This window comes from Brassica napus, chromosome C1, assembly GCF_020379485.1.
Source record: "Brassica napus cultivar Da-Ae chromosome C1, Da-Ae, whole genome shotgun sequence".
Taxonomy (NCBI): domain Eukaryota; kingdom Viridiplantae; phylum Streptophyta; class Magnoliopsida; order Brassicales; family Brassicaceae; genus Brassica; species Brassica napus.
The window spans coordinates 113,387-131,187 of record NC_063444.1 but is presented as its reverse complement, the minus strand read 5'-3'; the positions used below and the strand labels follow the sequence as shown (position 1 = coordinate 131,187).

Sequence of the window (17,801 nt, the reverse complement as noted above, 5' to 3'; positions counted from 1 at the left end):
TAAAACTTGTTTTTCTTATATATGAAAAACTCATTAACGTTATATCGCTTAACTATACAATCAGCCGACAAAACATGAAAATTCTACACAAGCAGAATTAGTGTTCAAAGCATCGAGCAGACCAAGATAAATTATATATCATTCATATATAAACAACTATAATGAAGTAAACAAAATCTATACCCAAATGCATAGAGAGTCGGTCTTATTTTGAATTAGTGGGATATGGTACGTTTGCATACATGATCTATTTACTCTGATCGTAATCCCTCTAGATCAGTATATACACATGTCAAGAGTCGCTAGTGTTAATAGCCGACAATGTTATCAATGCATCATCGACTACTGTATCTTACCGAATTATCGTAAATATAGTATTGTTAGAATGTCTCCATCATTGCAGTATTAGGTTTATATCGGTTTCTCTGATGGCGAAAAAATAACCTAATCATTATTTGGATGGTACGAAGTTATTATTCCAAATATAAAATATACGATGGTCACAAGTCAACTAGGAATAAAATACGCTCAATGCCGCCACTCCTAGCTAGCTAGGCTCCAATCTATAAGCTTTAGTCCTTTGTACTGCTGTTGGTTACCTAAAAGAAAGTGTCATTTTTAAACTGCTAAGTGGCTCGAACAAAATAGTTAGTAGTACCCACTGACCACCACAAACAAACAAAAAGATCAAAGCGACAATTACAAAATACCATTAATTTAGGCATGCGTGTGGCTAGTTTAATCGGTTGGATAAGTTGTTATGTATGTTTTTATAAACATCACATGCAGTCACAGCATGCGCTTTGACAAGTTGTTTTGATTTTGGCTGTACGTCCATGCATGTGTGTTATACAAATTTTTGTTTTCGTTTGATCAGTTCATCGTATTCTTACTATTGACAATAGGTATGGCATTCAACATAAAAGAATATAGCAAGACAAAATCGTTTTATGACTTCTTTTCTGTCGTTGCACATAGCGCAATATACGTAAACATACTTCTATAACTATAAGGCTTCATCATTGGAGTGTACAGTACAAATCTTCGTGGGTCGATATACGGGCCATTATTAAACTAGAAGCATTTGATGGCTTAACAACTCCGCAAGGCCCCACCAGACATTTGATGGTACACAGACATTTTTTTTTTTTGAACAACTGCTAATTATCTACACGCATCTATATCTTATTAAAACAGAAACATTACAACTTATTTTAAGTGGATTTTTAAGTTGGACATCACATTATCATTCACATTTAAATATTTTTTTAAACAGTTCAATATCAACCACCTATCATTTAACTTCACCGTAAGATCTATTCAATATCAACCACCTATCATTTAACTTCACCGTAAGATCTATCTTATTATATGTTTTACATTATATATCTATTAAAAGAAACATCTATTCTATGGTTATAGTATATATACTCACATTAACATATTTATATTATATATCATAGTACAAGTATAACAAACACTCCCTCTTTTATTATAGTCAAATAAATACAACAAATGTCTCCACAAGACATTGCATCACGAGGCAGTCATTAGCGAGTCGAGTCAGTGAGTCATTAACAAGTCCTTAGCCGGTCATTATACAATTACGACTTTCTTGGTCCGGTTATCTCCTAAACTAATTGATTAAATTAACCAAATAATTTAAGAACACGTTTCCTCCACCATGAAATTGTAATTATCTTAAACACAAAAGCTCTTTGAATTAAATTTTAAATAGCTTGATATGGATTTTTATGAAACTCAATACTAAGTTGTTATTTGTAAAAATTAAAATATCAGAATTGCCAGATTTGAAAAATCATGAATATGGATTTCAATCTCAGGATTTGCTTTAAATATACACTAAATAGAATATACTAATGTATATTCTTATTTCAATTACAGAAACATCAATTTATATTTTAAAAAATTTGATTATGGAAAAACTCCTTCTCCAAGTTGAGTCTACTATGCCTAAAATCTCGGTTACAATCAAATATTCACAATCAAATTGCCAGATTTGAAAAATAATGACTATGGAAAACTTTTTCTCCAAGTTTCTTCTACTAGACCTCAAATATCGGTTTCAATAAAATCCTGAGATTTTGTATTTATTATATCTAACTTAATAGGTTCGGGAATATTCATTTCCTCCCACTAAAATATGTCCATAAATATTTGTCGATATCATTCATCATTCGACATTCACATAAAGCTCCCAAAAAGCACAATATCGGAACCAAACACTTTAGTTCTAATTAATGGTGTGAAACCTTAATTGTTGGGAAAAAAACACCTTTTGGAGGCAACACATTAGAGTGTATCCTTGCTCATGAAACTGTACCTTTTTTTTTAACACAAACTTACTTTCATTCATACTTAATCTTCTTCAATACAATAGATAGAGGGAATGAAACATAAATAAGCTAAGCAAGATAGGTCTTCAATCGAAGATGACAGCGGATTCGAGACGATGCTCAAATGCGTCGGGGGAACCTTCACGACAAAGTCGTATAGCTGGTAAATAGTCACATAATGTGACGTTAAGGTCCAGTCCTCATCTACGAGAAACACCAAGGTGCTCTCGATTGCATCTACAGGTCCCGTGGAGACCGCTCCGCAAGATGACAAACCGATGAGGAAACTGAAACAAACACTCGGACGCAAGACCGAGGAAACACCTCTTTCCATAGAAAGAGGGTAAGGTAGTAACAATTTCTCTTCCAAAGAAGAGGATGGCCGAACAAGAACCGAGTCCGATGAACGCACCAGTAAATTCATCCCAAAGGATATATATGATCGTGTGATACAAAGAGGAGAGATCCCTATGAACCCACCTGATATCTCTGATGAAAAATCCCAATCTCTCCAAACCATACAAATCTGACTCGTATCTTCAAACCTGGAGTTGGGCTTTAAGAAGCTTCTGCTTGAATTTGCAGGATTGGTAGATCTAATGGGCCAAGCCCATTCATAATTGAAGAGCAGCCCACTACACCAAAGATGCACGAAGCTTGGCTGTTCGACGGTGCCGTAGGAGAGGTCACCGGAGATACGTCGGAGAAAAACAGTGCAGCCGTTGAAGAAGATCCACCCAAAAGGAGAGGAAACCACTTTAGGAGACGCGTAAAGTGAAAAATCACCGCAGAAATTAAGTTCTAGTCTAGTGGAGCTTTGAGATCTGGTGCCTGAGAGTTGGTGAGGAGCAAAACATACTGTGAAAATAGACTCAGTCCTTACCAGAGACGGAAGGGGAGAGCTCGTCATGTAAAACCAATGCTCCAGGGGCGGATGAGAGTACGGGACAAAGTTGACCTCGAGACTCGTCAGACAGCTATCAGGGGGAGGTTCGTCGGGAATTGTTCCTAAGAACCGGAACACAGCAGTGGCGAGAGAATCCTCTCGACTCGTCGCTGGAGAAGAAGCCATTTGGGGAGAAAGGACCGCCGGTAGATCTGAGACGAAGAGTCCTCGGCTTCGTCGTTGAGTCCGTTGGGGTCTCTCTCCTTCAATAGCCCGATGGATACCACACAGTAACAAAAGATGGAGAAAGCGAGATACAACCATAAGAGTGAGAGAGATTAACGTCGTCGGAGATAGAGCCCCGCGCCGGCGAGAAACCGCTTCGCCGGCGCCGGAGAAAGTAGATCTGGGTTGTGCCTCGAAGATCGTGTCTGGGAGCTTAACACGCGTTGATGAAACTGTACCTATTGTTTATAATTTGTGTTTTATAAATTACAATTGGCATATTGATAGTCAATCTTATATAGGAATCGATAAATATTGTATTGGTTAATATTAGATTAGTATTTTCGTCTTACGTCTATATTTATAATACACTACGTCTATATTTATAATACACTGTTATGTTAATCTAAATCATATTGGTTACTATATTAAATTGTATTAGTTAATATTATATTAGTGTTTTCACTGCATATATATCTAATACACCAATGAAAAACTACTAATACAAAAGACAGTTTTAATATTGTTTTTACACATAAAATGAAATTGGACAAACTCGATATGTGTTAAAAGAAAAATAAAATACTCATGATCTAGTTCATAATTAATCAAATATAACGTGTAACATCGGCACCGACGGAAACTTGCATCAATTACCTATTCGTTACTTTGTTTATTTGTATTTATTAACACGATGCAATACGTCAGAGATGCTTACGGGACCCACTGATGCATACCTCCATTAACCTGAAATATCAAAACCTCCTTCAACCATTTATTTTGTTTAGAGAAAACACTGCATGTGTGTTCAAAAAAAAAAAAAAAAAAAAACACTGCATGTAGTTTTTTGATCTTTGCATTAACCAACCAAGCGGTACACTGTGAAATACAGCTGCGAATGGCATCGCTATTTGAAAACTATTACAGGGTTGACTGACTTCAATTAAAAAAATAAGTTGGTGAAAATTTGGTAGTAAAATTAGAGAACAACAATAGAGGTGCCCAGCAAACTAATGGGCTGCTGCTGCTGGGATCCATTTAACACTTGCGTACTTTGCAAAATTTGTATGTGTGAATCAGAAAAATGATGTGGCTGCTGGGATTCGAGCCCAGGTCTCCACGGCCACAACGTGGAATTCTCACCACTAAACTACAGCCACTTTGTTTGATAGAGCAGTAACATGTAATCTTCTTGATTCTTTTCCAAGAAAACTGTCCGTATGCATTATCCGTTGCTCTTCTTCACCAAAGCCTAATACAACGCTTCATTAATCCTGTTTTAATTACTTTTAATCACTGATGATCACCAGTTATCAGTCATTTACTCTCGATCCTCCCCACTATTAGACCTTTTAATTACTCTTAGTCACCCACTAACCCAAAAAATCAGTATAAATTCGAGCCATCGCTAGCCAATGTGATCACACAACACGAAAGTACCAAAACTAAAGCTACACCACCAAATATAATATGGCTTCAAACACCACTTTCCTCTTCGCCACCGTCGCACTTCTCGGCGGCATCCTTCTCCAAAACACCACCGTGTCAGGCAGGGATCTCCCGATCCCGACGGCAGAGTCAACCAACATAGCTGCGAGGCTCCAGAGCGGAGGACTAATGGAGTGTTGGAACGCATTGTACGAGCTCAAGTCATGCACTAACGAGATCGTTCTCTTCTTCCTCAACGGCGAGACCAAACTCGGTGTTAGTTGTTGCGAAGCCGTCGAGGTCATCACGACCAGCTGTTGGCCTGCGATGCTGACTTCTCTCGGCTTTACATCTGAAGAAGCTAATGTCCTCCGTGGCTTTTGCCATGATCCAAACTCTAGCGGCTATTCTCCGGCTGCTTCTCCCAATAAAGCTTGATTGTGATTTGCCTTATTAATACACGCATATATATATATATGGTTATAATAAATCTTCTTATTTTTAGTCTTATTTCAGGCGTGCTAATCTTCTTTCACCAACCCAAAGATTGATCGAGATTTTTGTTTTTTAATCAGAATTTTTTATTATCCTAAGTGCAAAAACATGAAAAAGGTTATCTGACAAATTAGGTAACTTGTTTCAGAAGAAACCAATTCACTTAACATAAAAGCAGAAAACGAAGATAAATTGAGAGACATAAACATAACAAAAGCACAAGATGCAAACTCCAAAGTCACTTCCCAACACCATTTTCCTTCCTGTAAACAATAAGACAGGTTTAACTTGTGTCACAAGAAATTAGAGTTTGTAGAGAAAGTTTACCGAGACAAGAGGGAAGATTGGTAGCTCAAGAGGCTTCTCAGGTAACGCTAAAGTGATAAGCTCTCCATTTATTTTGAGTAAACTTAGCAATGGAAACAGAGCATATACAGCTGAAACCGTATCGAAGATGTAGTCCAAAGTTCCAATTGCAGCCTAATATGTCCATATAAACAAAATAAAACGGATATTCTCTTGTTTCAGTTTCATTTTATTGACTACTATGTGATTAATGGCTTCATCTTCTTTGCTAGGAGAAGAACTAATCACGGTAACTTTCAAACCAAAAGCTTTTACCAATCATAACAGCAACATGATAAAGCCCACCAAGCCCAAATGAAATCTAACACTAGTAGTGACCTTCAGTGTTACGAAATATGGCGTGTGTCAGTTCACCAGCGTTTGTGTGTTAGCCAGCAGGTAACCAAAAGTTCAAAACAAGCGTTTGCTATCAAGACGCAGAAACTTGATAGCGTTTTCAAGCAGACAATATATTTGAGTTTAAGAATCATGTAAAAAGAAAACTGAGGTTGCATTTCATGTAATGAATTTTGGAATAGAGAACAAACATAATCCAAACAGAAAAAAATTCTTGATATTGCTATCAAGAACGCAAATACAGAAGCTAGCTTTAAAAGTGTTCAAACTTCTTTCATGGTGCTGCTGCTTCGCTTTCGACTTCCTCCGGCCTCGCCTCTGTTTCTGTCTCTTTCACAGTCGCATCGTCCATCACTTTCTCCTCACTAACAGTCTCTTCATTCCTAACCTTCTGATCACCAACCGGAACATTTTTCTCTGTTGCCGAAGATTTTGTCTCTTTTATCGGAGATTTGATCTCTTTGGGTGGAGATTTTGCCTCGGACAAAGCTGTTTTCAGATCTGTAGTTACCGGAGTCTTTTCCGGTGTTGTCTTCTCGTCCTCCATTGTTTTCTTCTCTGCCATGGCCTATTAACCAAAAATCACAGACGACATATATATATATAATATAATCCCAAAAGCTACTACATTAACGTTTTAGCGACTTACTTGAAGGAACAAGTTTCTAAGAGATTTCGCAGCGTCGACCTTCTGATCTCCAAGAAGCAAAGTCTCAAACTCCTCCGGTGCCGGAGCTCCGGCTGACGTCAGAACTTTTGGCTTTAGTGCACAATTTCCCATGTTGCTATGCTTTTATTATTATCTGGTTCGAGTTATTATATTAAGAACAAGAGCTGCTGTTATATAGGCATGCACACACACATGTAGTGTATTTAGCTCTCCCCGTCCATCTCGTTACGCGGTTTAATTACATTATGAGATGGGGATCCAGATAGACTATAAGACGATTTTTTTTCCTAATACGATAAATATTATCCGCTTTTTTTTTTGGTATTTAGATTTCTACTTTCACTAAGCAGAAATAACGTTTAAATGCCGAATGTTTTAATAACGGAAGGCTGAATCCTGTATATCTTGGATTAGAGATTGCAATTATATGTTTCCCATAATTATTAGATGTAGCAGTTAGTAGTTTTCCTAAAGGGCCTAGTTAGTTTACTTTTTTATGCTACAGCTTTAACTTTTTTTCCAGCCTGTTGGTAATTTAATGAAGAAGCTGGCGAGATTGGCGTTGGACGATTTGTCAGTTTGTCTAGTGTAATCCTCTCGTAACCCAGTAGTGTAGTTACATAGTTGGTGGACCAAAAAAAGGAAAAAAAAGTTTATGCTAACATCATTATTAATAAATGGGTTTAGGAGTAGACTGCAAGAATGTTTGGATTCACAATTATTGGTTGGTAGGGTTTTTAACTTTGATTATGTTCGTTCAAATGCAAGAAGAAACAACTCTAGTGTCTTAGCTAGACTAAGATGATGATTAATACTTTTGAGATATTTTGGCATCCATTCCCTGCTCCAATAAGATGATATGATTAAGTAGAAGAACATAAGAGCTGGGAAACAAAAACAATTCCATAACTGGCAATCTGGTACCACCAAGTAGTAGTCTTAAGCAGCTCAATATCGAGTATCAACCCATGGAAGCTTCAAGATTGAGGACCAATGCTAATGTTGGTGTCACCGAGGAACTCCCAGCTCTAAAGAGACGATAAGAAATAGGAAGAAAATCAGCAAACAATATTCAGAATATGAAAAAAAGGCGGAAGAGTTTCTGCATTGTAAATTGCACGATCAATCGTAACTGGGTTTCAATGCAAGAAAAATCCCAAAATGTGTGGATCCAAGATTAGTAAAACTTTGAAGGAACAAGTCCTTGTGAACCATAACCATACATGGGACAAAAGAGTTCAAAAATAGAAGAAAAAAAAGTATTATTCTTCATCATTCATTCATTCATTTTGCCTGAATGCAAGTCGTGGTAAAGTTCTAATTTTTTTTTTTGGGATTATTTGTTCGCCTTATAAAGATCCAGGCAGCAGACCGGGGGTCACAAAGGCGTGGCAAGTCCTATCGAATTAAGTAGAGGAACACAAGTCAGAGAAGCAAAGCTTTAAGACATAACACAAGCAAGTAAAGAATCTAAGACCAACCATATATTCCTATCTAAAGTCTGTCAAAAGTTTAGATCCTTATCATGCATTGTACTTCCTTATCGAACCATACTGAGTGAAGAAGACACAATTGCTCCACAAGTGAAGCAGTTTTGATTGTTTAAGTCTTAAAAAGAGAATAGAATAACGAAAATACAGCGATGCTTCTAATCAAGAATATCATCTAAACCACCTATAAAGAATTTTAATACGGTTTCACCTAAACATTGCCATGAAAGAGTTTCAACCCCATTCCAAAAAAAAAGAAAGAGAACTACTAATCATTAAATCTTCAGCTTTGCTTTTATTTTCAAAAACTAGTGATAAAGCATGAAAAAATATACAACCCACACACAAGTGGCAAAACTAGCAAAAAGGCAACAAACGTAAGGAACATAAACAAGTAGAAAAAAAAGGGATGAGAATTTACCCAGGGAAAGCCAGCTCCAGCAGGAGGAATCAACAGCGGATGCTTGAACGGAGCCGAGCTGAAGCAACCGCACTATGAAGTGGTATCATCGTTTCAACGCTTCCCAATGCCGACAGAACCCTTCACATTTAAAACATGGCTGTTCTCTAAATTTTCGTGTTTTTCTGAGGACTCTATAGGCAATTAAGGATTAGAAACTGAGTGTGGTCACCTTGAAGCGCGAGGGATGGATTGGGAGACTGAAGCAAAGTGAGACGAAGTCGTTGTCGTCGTGGGTTTAAGATTGATGCACTTTTGAGTTACGGTTCTTGATCTCGATACTAAGTTTCTTGAACCACTCATTAGAAATGATCTGCAAACCGATGCCATCTCTGACTTTTAGATTCCTAAATTTGTTTTTCCTTGAACTGGAGATTCTCGAGGAAGGAAACGACCGATGAAATGGACTAAACCCTACAATGAAACGCCGTCGTTTGACCTTTAATTACTTTTATTCATACACCGATCAGCGATCCCATTCAGCTTCCGACCAGAAGTGACCCAAGAGTAACATACAATCTCATTTGCCGTCAGATTCAATGGGCCAAAGCTGTAGTAATATTCAGGCCCAATAGTTCTCACATTAGAGAAGAGACGGAGGATAAAAGCGTCATATCATCTGGGAGAATAAAAGATATTTAAATGCAGAGATATTTTGTTTGCCCGGAACGAGGAGAAAGAAATCTTTGTTTTCCCAAAGTGCACACACTCACTCACATGATGATGGTGGGCCTATCCACTAACCATTTAACCGCACTTCCTAATCATAGTTACACCCATCTCTCGGCAGCCCTAGAAAATATCTTAACCCCAGTTACTACGTCATCTCCTTCTATAAATTAAGGTTCCGTCTTATCATCTCAAATCACAAGTCTCTTTCTCTCTCTCTAACCTTTACTTTTCTCCGTCTGTTAGAAAAAAAAATGTCTGAAGTTGAGTACCGGTGTTTCGTCGGCGGCCTAGCATGGGCCACCGGAGATGCTGAGCTAGAGAGGACGTTCTCACAGTTCGGCGAAGTTATCGATTCAAAGGTCCGTTACACGAGAGATCGGACTCGAGGATGGTTCTGATCCTCGGCGGATCTGATTCCGATCTGTGTATCTCTGTTACTTGATTCGATTACTCTGTTACTATGTTCTTTGTTACTACTGTTACTTGCTTTGTCCCATCGGTACGTTTAATCTTCCTGCTGCTTTTACGAGCCCGGAGAACGTTCGATTTCTTTGTTTCATCCATCGCTTTTTTTTTGATTCATTCAGCTTTAATGATTGCTCTTTTGCTGATTATTGTTTTTGATTTGGTTTTTGACAGATCATTAACGATCGTGAGACTGGGAGATCGAGGGGATTCGGATTCGTGACCTTCAAGGATGAGAAGTCCATGAAGGATGCCATCGATGAGATGAACGGGAAGGAGCTCGACGGTCGTACCATCACCGTCAACGAGGCTCAGTCCAGAGGAGGCGGCGGTGGAGGAGGCCGTGGTGGAGGTGGATACGGTGGCCGTGGAGGTGGTGGATACGGTGGAGGCGGCGGTGGATACGGTGACAGACGTGGAGGCGGCGGTTACGGATCTGGAGGTGGCGGCCGTGGAGGCGGCGGTTACGGATCTGGAGGTGGAGGATACGGTGGTGGTGGTGGCAGACGTGATGGAGGTGGCTACGGAGGTGGTGACGGTGGCTACGGAGGAGGAAGTGGAGGCGGTGGATGGTAATCGAAGATGAAGTGGTGCTCTGTTTTCGGTTTAGACTTGCTTCCGTATGAATGTTTCTCCGGTTTGGTTTGGTTCTGGATTTCTTGTTTACTTTTTTGTTTTAACGGATCGTTAAAGTCTTGCTTGCCTGAAACGAAATGTTAAATCGCATCTTGTTCTCTAAATTATAAGCTTCTCTTGATTTCTTTTTTTTTCACCGTCGCATTATACTCGTTCGTCGCCCGATCAGCTATTATGAACTCATTTATATATTTCAGCCTATGTTTTTGAATTATTAGTGTGTTAATATTCCCCACTCCCTACCTTATATCTTTTGATTTAAGATGCTATCATTATTGCGTTTAAAAGATTGATTAGATGATATGAGTTGTTTTAGATTTAGACCAGATCTTATCTCTTCGTTTTTGATTAAGAATATAAGCTAAAAAGACACTGATATACTCCGAATATTCTCTTTCCGTTTTTATAATTATACTTTTCTTTCAATGTCGACATCAAGTAAAGAAGATATCTTCGATTATTTGAAATGGAAATAAAAGATTTCAAAATTCCCAAAAAGGTTGTTTTCAGTATTGAATATAATAAATTTTGAAGTAACAAATTGGCCAATATTTTCTCCAAATCAGCCAAGTGAAAGTACCCATATGTATTGATGGCAAAATGTGAACAGACTTTCTCCGTGAAATTATCTTAACATAACTATTAACAGAATCACGTAATTTTGAAGATGTATGGTCATATCTTTGCGACTTGAAACATTATGTGCAGTGGTTGAACAGAGTTCTAGTTTACTTTGTCTGAAAAAAAAGTAACTCTGTTTGTTCACAAAATTTAAAAGAGTGTGGAGATTCTCCATTTGCCAACTTCTTATGATCAAAGATATCGAAACAAAGTAGGTTTCTGCTTCTAATTGAGCTTACATAAGGATTCGTTTGTCAAGTTGCAGAAGGACCAACCACTTGGTGAGGAATATAATACAAGTATATAACACTTGGTCTTTGCAAGAAAATGCTTACCCTTCCCTTTCTTTTTTTATTCCCTACATATTCTTGGAAAGCTACTGTGATGATAGTTTACACTGTCTAGGGGCAACGTGTTTCAAGTATGGCCTTGTTATCTTCATATATAAGAAGAATGGAAGCCCAATATATGGAATAAAATCCAACAGATCTTTACTCAATATGTAACTTTTCATATATCACCAAAGTAAAGATGCAGAGTATCCCTCCCATGTTGAGTAACAACCAATTCATTCAGATGTTCCCCCAAAGCTCAACCTTAAGTACTGTACGTGGGGATATCTGTGTAATTACTACCATTTTTAGCACCTCTTGCCCTAAGGCAAAGAAAAAGAAAAGACGATGAGAATATAATATATACACTGTGAATGGACTACTTGCAGTGAGAATCCCGTAAGCAACTTGCACCCTATATACATCTCTGGAATATATTATGCGCCCAACCAGCCTCATGATTAAGATTCATTTACCTGGTTTGAACTTTTCTTTCTTGTAACGTAAGTTTTATGCTCTAATCTATTCAGCTATCACAACCAGGAGAAATATCTATAACTAGGAGTAGCACGAATGCAAGTATCTCCAAGAAGAGTGATACAAAGAAGTTACAGGTAAAAGTCATTAACAGTAAATGCAACACAAGCTTTCAAAATCCACCAAGAAAAGTAACTGTTTAACCAACTGAAGACCAAATATGCAAATGAATGACCAAACAAAAAGCATAGTTGGCAAACTTCCAAGGTAGAGTTGACCCTTTTTCACATCATATTTGATTTGATGTAGCTTGAAATAAATGGCCAAATACAATCATAGTTGGCAATCAACAATAAAGTTTGATCCCCCAACTTCATTTCCTGCAAAGACTTTATAATTCAGAAGAACCTTTTGCTAGCTTGTCCCATTGATAAGAAATCTTAATAGCCAATTAATGTGATCCAGTTTATCTGCAATTTATTTTTACTGTTCTAGTCAAAGAACTAACAGAGAATTTTCCCCTGAGGACAGATTTTTCCACAAAGTAGATGAATATTGACATATAATTTACTAACTTCCCTAACCTTAATCTAGAACATAGCTCATCTCTAACTGACTTGGCATGGTAGATAAGTAATCACGTACAGCAAATCTTCCTGCCTAGCTTCAAACTCAAAATGTAATAAGGAAAAAGAGCTTATAACCAAAGTATTATAAGTGATTTGTTCGGATCTTTTAGATACTGATCTCCACCAATATAGGCTGATATTCTCTTTTACTGTTCGCTAGGCGATTCCTATGGAGACATGGACTTTAAATTATCTTCAACTTTGACAAGATATATTGTTTTAACAACTGGCACTACCCAAAGTCACCTTACATCTTCTTCTTTATAAAGAGGAAGCCTTATGGAACAAATAAGTACACATATCATCCTCCTCTTGACTTGCAATCATCCCATCCATAAAAAAACAAAATCTCTCATCACAATGGCATCAAGCTCAGTGTCTTCTCAAAGCTCTGGTTCGTGGACAGCTAAGCAGAACAAAGCCTTTGAGCAGGCTCTAGCAACCTATGACCAGGATACTCCTAACCGTTGGCACAATGTTGCCCAAGTTGTTGGTGGAAAAACAACAGAAGAGGTAAAAAGACACTATGAACTCCTTGTGCAAGATATCAACAGCATAGAGACCGGTCATGTCCCATTCCCAAACTACAAAACCAATGGCAGGCAATTTCAGGAAGAAAAGAGGTATTTATTGCCCTAAACGTGAAGTTTATATAGCAAAACATGCCAAAAGAAAGCTACCAAAGTTCTGATAATCTTAGTTTAAGACACACCTGTAGAGATTTTATAATGAACGTCTCACATTATTGTGTTTACATATATGTAGGATGAGAAATATGAGGCTGCAGTGAATAAAGAAGATACACTGATCGGTTCTTCTCTCAACCATCCATCTCAATGGCAAATTGTTGTTTACTTTCCTTTTGTTTCCCCCAAAAGCTTCTCTCGATACCTCAAATCTTTAATCATTCAAGTTGTGTTAGGTTTAATTTGTAATGAAAAGTCAAACTTCATGATGAATCATCGTCTTTGAACTATTGCTGAAAATATAGAAGAAAGTCTCGGTCACGTACGAGGAAAAATCTACCTGGAACTGGAACTCAGCCATTTCTGAGAGTACAAATAACAATGTTTTAATGGCGGGAAATATGATGGTTGCAAACTTGCAAAAAAGACATATTTTTCAAGTGTTGGTGGCACGAGTGTAGATCTGCTGGCTAGAGTGAGCAGCAACCATCCTGATCACACCTTTCGCCATCAGCTCCCTAATCGCCCTCCTTGCTAGAGATCCGTTAATCTGTTGCAATATGGATCATCACAGTGTTATTATGCTTAGATCATATTACTAATATGATTTAGAGACATGGATTAGTAGTAAATTAAAGAGACAAAAGTAAATGCATACCCTCATACGGTCGGAGAGAATGGAAGGAGTGATGAGCTTGAACTTGGGAGCTTCAGTGAGAAGCTTGTCGTAAGTAGCCTGATCAAACAACACCATGTTGTTCACCTTCTCCTTTTGCTTTCCCTTGCTCCACTTCTGTTTTTTTTTTTTTTTTTTTTAATTGTTTAACCAAACCAACAACAAATTGAGCAAATCAAAGTCTTCAACAGAAATGTTAAAAAGACTAACTTAACGCCACAGTTCACAGAAATGATAAGAACAAGATCTTCTTTACACATTCTAACCAAACATAAATTATGTCCGGTTGAGGAAACAAACCTTCTTCTTTTGTTTTCCACCTCCAGATTTGGCTGGCTTGGATGACGGCGGCGGGACCTTGTCCTTCTTCGGCGCCTGTAACAAGTGACACGAATATAACGATTCACACAAGTTTAATAGATCTGCTTCGACATGGAGAGAAAGAGATTAGTGATACCATGTTGACTTGGACGGAGGAGCGAATCGAGGAGCTGAAAGATGACGATTAGTTATGCTAAGGCACAAACCTAACTTAGGGTTTTCCCTCCCTTATAATCTCTAGGGTTTCCACGTAATCTATACGGACCCATTATGATAAAAAGCCCATATGATGTATTCTGGTTTAACTGAGGCCTGCCTATACAAGTTTGTAAGCTATCCATCCACAAGTACATACACTTAGGGGTGGAAAAAAAAAAAACTAACCGAAACCGAACCAGAGTCTATTTCAAACCATTCGGTTGAATATTTTTCCAACCCGAATGGTAAAACTGAACCGAACCAAAAAACCGATGTGTTTTTGTAATTATTTAAATTAAAAATATTACTAATACCAATATACTAAAATTCTAATACTAAACCACATATTTTTCATTTTTTATTCATTAGCATATATTCTTCTAACCTAATATGTAACCATCAAAATATTTGATTTAAAATATTTCATTCATTGAAGGCCTTTTAATTTTATTGATATAAGAATATTACTAATGATGTAAGCTTTTTTTACTTTAGTTAACTTTCATTTGTTTTAATTCTTATATATATATTTTGTAATTTTTTAAAGGTTTTTGTTTTAGTTTTATATTGAATTTAGTTCACAGAGTTTTTGTTTACGTAATTTATGTTGTAAAACATAATTTTTCTTAGAAAAACTAAACTAAGAAGAATCTAATTAAACCGATCCAAAAAAAAAAACCGAACCGAATACAAACCAAACCGAATATAAACCAAACCGAACACAAACCGAACCAAACTAACTATGGTTTACTTCAGTTGGAAAAATACTAGAACCGAACTAACCAAACCGAACCGAACCCGAATCAAACCGAGAAAATAACCAAAGTGTCAACCCTACATAAAATGATCAACCATTCTAACTTTTTTGTAGAATCATCCATCTTCCCTTATTGTTTTTTTTTTTTGCAAAACATAAAAGGTTAAACCCGGGTCTAATAAAGACACGGACCTAACTTCCGGGTGGGAGGTGCAGCCCACGGATAGACCCTCTCTCGGGTATTCAAATGGACCGAAAATCGGATATTTATAGATCATTGTTTATAAATCAATCGTATAATTAGATCATTGTTTAGATCATTGTTGATAAATCAATAGTATAATTTATTCGACGATATTAATTAATTAGATCATTGTTTATAAATCAATATAATAAAAACTGTTAGATATAACAATATATTTTAAAATAATAAATTAATGTTGTTATCAAAAAAGTAATGTTTTTAAATCAATAAAAGTTAAAAAGTAAGAAATTGAAAGATTAAAAAATAGTACAAATTTAATGTTTATTTAAAAATTTTGATCTTTAAACTATTAGTATATTTATTAGTAAGTATATATAAAAGAATTATGTTCGCATGTGCGGGCAAAACATTTAGTTATACATAAGAAATGAAATAATGTTATTGCATCCCACAGTATTTAAAAAAAATCGTCCACATTGATTTGATCTTATCCAAACAATTATTTTAAGAAGTTCACTTCCAAGTTCCCGACGTAAACAAATCCCGTATGATCCGTTGTAAGGAATCTTCAAAGTGTGCACCAAGTTCTTAATTAACCACATTCACATGGGTTTTAAATCTTCTTGTAATGTAACTTTTTTAACTAATCAGATACCCCAGAAAACCTTACTTGTAGTGTATGCATGAGTTGTGTGGTCCAACGTCTTGGTGATCCTTAATTGGTTGATTTAAATAAGTGGTAGAACGTAATTGGCAGCTGTGTTTATCCAGTATTAAACTAGCTCCAACAGCTGGATTTTTGTGTGTATTGGGGACCTTAGCTCCAACTCAGTTACCCGATAAACTTTTTTTTCAGAATGCATTGAAGCTAAATAACTGGCTTGTTCTAAACTTATAAAGAACAAGCCGTAGTCAAGTTTTTACATCAAAACGTTTTAAAGACATAACTTTACGAATATACATATATAAATAAGTAGACTATACAGCTTAAGAACTAAACGACCATATTTAACCATTTTCATTTATTTACCTCAATAACAACAAGAAAACTTATTCAACCAAACGTAAAACGCAACACATAGATCGTTAAAGGACTATAACGAAAACTTGAACAAAGTCAATTTTTGAATGTGCTTCACTTGTTGTTCGCGGACTATATATATACAGCAAGAAGAAGTTCTGCGTATTAGCTCTGCAGATTCAGTAACCTTCTCTTTATTGTAGATAAGTTTTATCACGAACCAAACGTATGTACATGATGCAGTATAATGGCGCTAATAAACCCAGCAGATTAGTTTAAGAAGAAGTTCTGGGTGTTTTTCAAAATGGCAGTTTTCTTTCCTTTCTTTAATACGTGTGTATAGTAAGAACTGACTACTGAATGCAAATCTTATAAGTCACATGATAGTAAACTCTCATTGATAAGTTTTATTACATATAAGTACATATCACGCATGCAACGTAAAGCAGAAGCAAATTGTTACACATGATAATATGTATTATTTTGGAAGAAAGAAAAAACACAACACAAACGATGCCAAGGGAAGTAACGACAAAATGCATATATATTGAGTTTTAGAAAGAAACAACATAGATTCGGAACACAAGAGCGCTTGTATTCTTTAGCAGTCGAAATAACAGAAGCAAGCTAAACCGTTGTCATCAGAGTGACAAGCTCCATATTTAGCGTGTTCCCTTTCAATGCATTGGGTATTACAGTTGCTCGACGAAAGGCAGATTCCCGACCAGGAACCGCTGTACCTTTGACATACCTCAGCCTCCACCACCGCCTTCAAACCTGCGGTTTTAGTTATAATCGCGCGCATCAACAACATTATTACTGAACTTAATCAGTTGTACGTACGTATATTACCAAATTATTGTAAGAAATATAAACCACACTGACCAGTTGAAGAAAAGAGAAGGAAATAGATGCAGAGGAGAGAAACAAGAGTGGCCATTTTTTTTCTTCTCTTTCTACTTGCTTAGTATGATCAAGTGGTTCAACATGAAAGCTCACCACTATGGGTTTATATAGAGTCGGGAGAAATGCATAAAGTAGTGCTCTTATATTTTTTTAATCTGTTTATCTAAATGCTTTCCTAACAAAATATTCCGCAGCTAAGACATTTTGAACCGTTGTTTATACAACCCAAATTACAACTCGAACTGGAGATATGTGACTAATTCATCTGAATTAAAAGATTGCTACTAATTCATCTTAGATCACGGACTAAAAGAACAATTTGTTTATCATAATATAGTTTACATATCACTTTTATAAGAATTCCAAAAATCATCATCATCATCATCATCATCATCATCGACATATTCGTCAGAGCCCTTAGTGGGCCGACTGATGGGTCTAAATAAGATGTCCAATTGTACGAGATATATTGCAACATAGAGCCCA

The 17,801-nt window shown here is 36.7% G+C and overlaps 5 protein-coding genes, 1 long non-coding RNA gene, 1 other non-coding gene and 1 pseudogene across 11 annotated transcripts; 3 read left to right on the top strand and 5 right to left on the bottom strand.

Annotated features, from left to right (window-relative positions):
- Positions 1-4,281: 4,281 nt before the first annotated feature.
- LOC106373750 (egg cell-secreted protein 1.4-like) lies at positions 4,282-5,547 on the top strand. Its single transcript, XM_013813885.3, has one exon. It carries the CDS (start codon positions 4,939-4,941, stop codon positions 5,332-5,334), a length of 396 nt encoding a protein of 131 aa, XP_013669339.1. The 5' UTR covers positions 4,282-4,938; the 3' UTR covers positions 5,335-5,547.
- TRNAH-GUG lies at positions 4,557-4,628 on the bottom strand. The gene has a single exon. It is a non-coding gene; the product is annotated as a tRNA-His (tRNA).
- A 681-nt stretch (positions 5,548-6,228) lies between the features above and the next one.
- Positions 6,229-7,045, bottom strand: LOC106373742. Its single transcript, XM_022694162.2, has 2 exons — positions 6,743-7,045; positions 6,229-6,661 (listed from the first exon to the last, which is right to left on the bottom strand). Exons 1-2 carry the CDS (start codon positions 6,872-6,874, stop codon positions 6,368-6,370), a joined length of 426 nt encoding a protein of 141 aa, XP_022549883.2. The 5' UTR covers positions 6,875-7,045; the 3' UTR covers positions 6,229-6,367.
- An 806-nt stretch (positions 7,046-7,851) lies between these two features.
- On the bottom strand, positions 7,852-9,243 carry LOC106358286 (annotated as a pseudogene).
- Positions 9,244-9,483: 240 nt separating this feature from the next.
- On the top strand, positions 9,484-10,617 carry LOC106438956 (glycine-rich RNA-binding protein 10). 3 transcript variants are annotated; one of them, XM_048744979.1, is made up of 3 exons: positions 9,484-9,744; positions 10,025-10,292; positions 10,329-10,617. In XM_048744979.1, the coding sequence occupies exons 1-3, from the start codon at positions 9,637-9,639 to the stop codon at positions 10,424-10,426; spliced, it is 474 nt and encodes a 157-aa protein (XP_048600936.1). In that variant the 5' UTR covers positions 9,484-9,636; the 3' UTR covers positions 10,427-10,617. The 3 variants fall into 3 exon arrangements, with proteins under 3 accessions (XP_048600936.1, XP_013735737.1, XP_013735753.1); XM_013880283.3 differs by having other exon boundaries at positions 10,025-10,617; XM_013880299.3 differs by having other exon boundaries at positions 9,576-9,884; positions 10,025-10,617.
- LOC106438930 (40S ribosomal protein S25-4) lies at positions 10,439-14,519 on the bottom strand. Of its 3 annotated transcripts, XR_002654939.2 has the most exons (6): positions 14,365-14,519; positions 14,208-14,282; positions 13,890-14,024; positions 13,572-13,781; positions 13,258-13,443; positions 10,439-13,129 (listed from the first exon to the last, which is right to left on the bottom strand). XR_002654939.2 is itself a non-coding variant. In XM_013880236.3 (4 exons), exons 1-4 carry the CDS (start codon positions 14,365-14,367, stop codon positions 13,668-13,670), a joined length of 327 nt encoding a protein of 108 aa, XP_013735690.2. In that variant the 5' UTR covers positions 14,368-14,519; the 3' UTR covers positions 13,494-13,667. The 3 variants fall into 3 exon arrangements, 1 of the variants encoding a protein (XP_013735690.2); XR_001287473.3 differs by having other exon boundaries at positions 10,439-13,443; XM_013880236.3 differs by lacking the exons at positions 10,439-13,129; positions 13,258-13,443 and having other exon boundaries at positions 13,494-13,781.
- On the top strand, positions 12,825-13,184 carry LOC106438922 (protein RADIALIS-like 1). The gene has a single exon (XM_013880224.3). The coding sequence runs from the start codon at positions 12,825-12,827 to the stop codon at positions 13,182-13,184; it is 360 nt and encodes a 119-aa protein (XP_013735678.1).
- A 2,264-nt stretch (positions 14,520-16,783) lies between the features above and the next one.
- LOC111201826 lies at positions 16,784-17,596 on the bottom strand. The gene is made up of 2 exons (XR_002654769.2): positions 17,295-17,596; positions 16,784-17,186 (listed from the first exon to the last, which is right to left on the bottom strand). It is a non-coding gene; the product is annotated as an uncharacterized LOC111201826 (long non-coding RNA).
- Between the last annotated feature and the right edge of the window lie 205 nt (positions 17,597-17,801).

Bases quoted from the DNA above. Each gene is read 5' to 3' on its own strand.
- LOC106373750 (XM_013813885.3), top strand. From the start codon at position 4,939: ATGGCTTCAAACACCACTTTCCTCTTCGCCACCGTCGCACTTCTCGGC.
- LOC106373742 (XM_022694162.2), bottom strand. From the start codon at position 6,874: ATGGGAAATTGTGCACTAAAGCCAAAAGTTCTGACGTCAGCCGGAGCT. The intron at 6,662-6,742 runs GTAAGTCGCTAA...TTTGGTTAATAG, and splicing joins TTAGAAACTTGTTCCTTCAA to GCCATGGCAGAGAAGAAAAC.
- LOC106438956 (XM_013880283.3), top strand. From the start codon at position 9,637: ATGTCTGAAGTTGAGTACCGGTGTTTCGTCGGCGGCCTAGCATGGGCC. The intron at 9,745-10,024 runs GTCCGTTACACG...GGTTTTTGACAG, and splicing joins GCGAAGTTATCGATTCAAAG to ATCATTAACGATCGTGAGAC.
- LOC106438922 (XM_013880224.3), top strand. From the start codon at position 12,825: ATGGAACAAATAAGTACACATATCATCCTCCTCTTGACTTGCAATCAT.
- LOC106438930 (XM_013880236.3), bottom strand. The intron at 14,025-14,207 runs GTTTGTTTCCTC...AAAAAAAAACAG, and splicing joins GTGGAAAACAAAAGAAGAAG to AAGTGGAGCAAGGGAAAGCA. The intron at 13,782-13,889 runs GTATGCATTTAC...ATATTGCAACAG, and splicing joins TTCTCTCCGACCGTATGAGG to ATTAACGGATCTCTAGCAAG.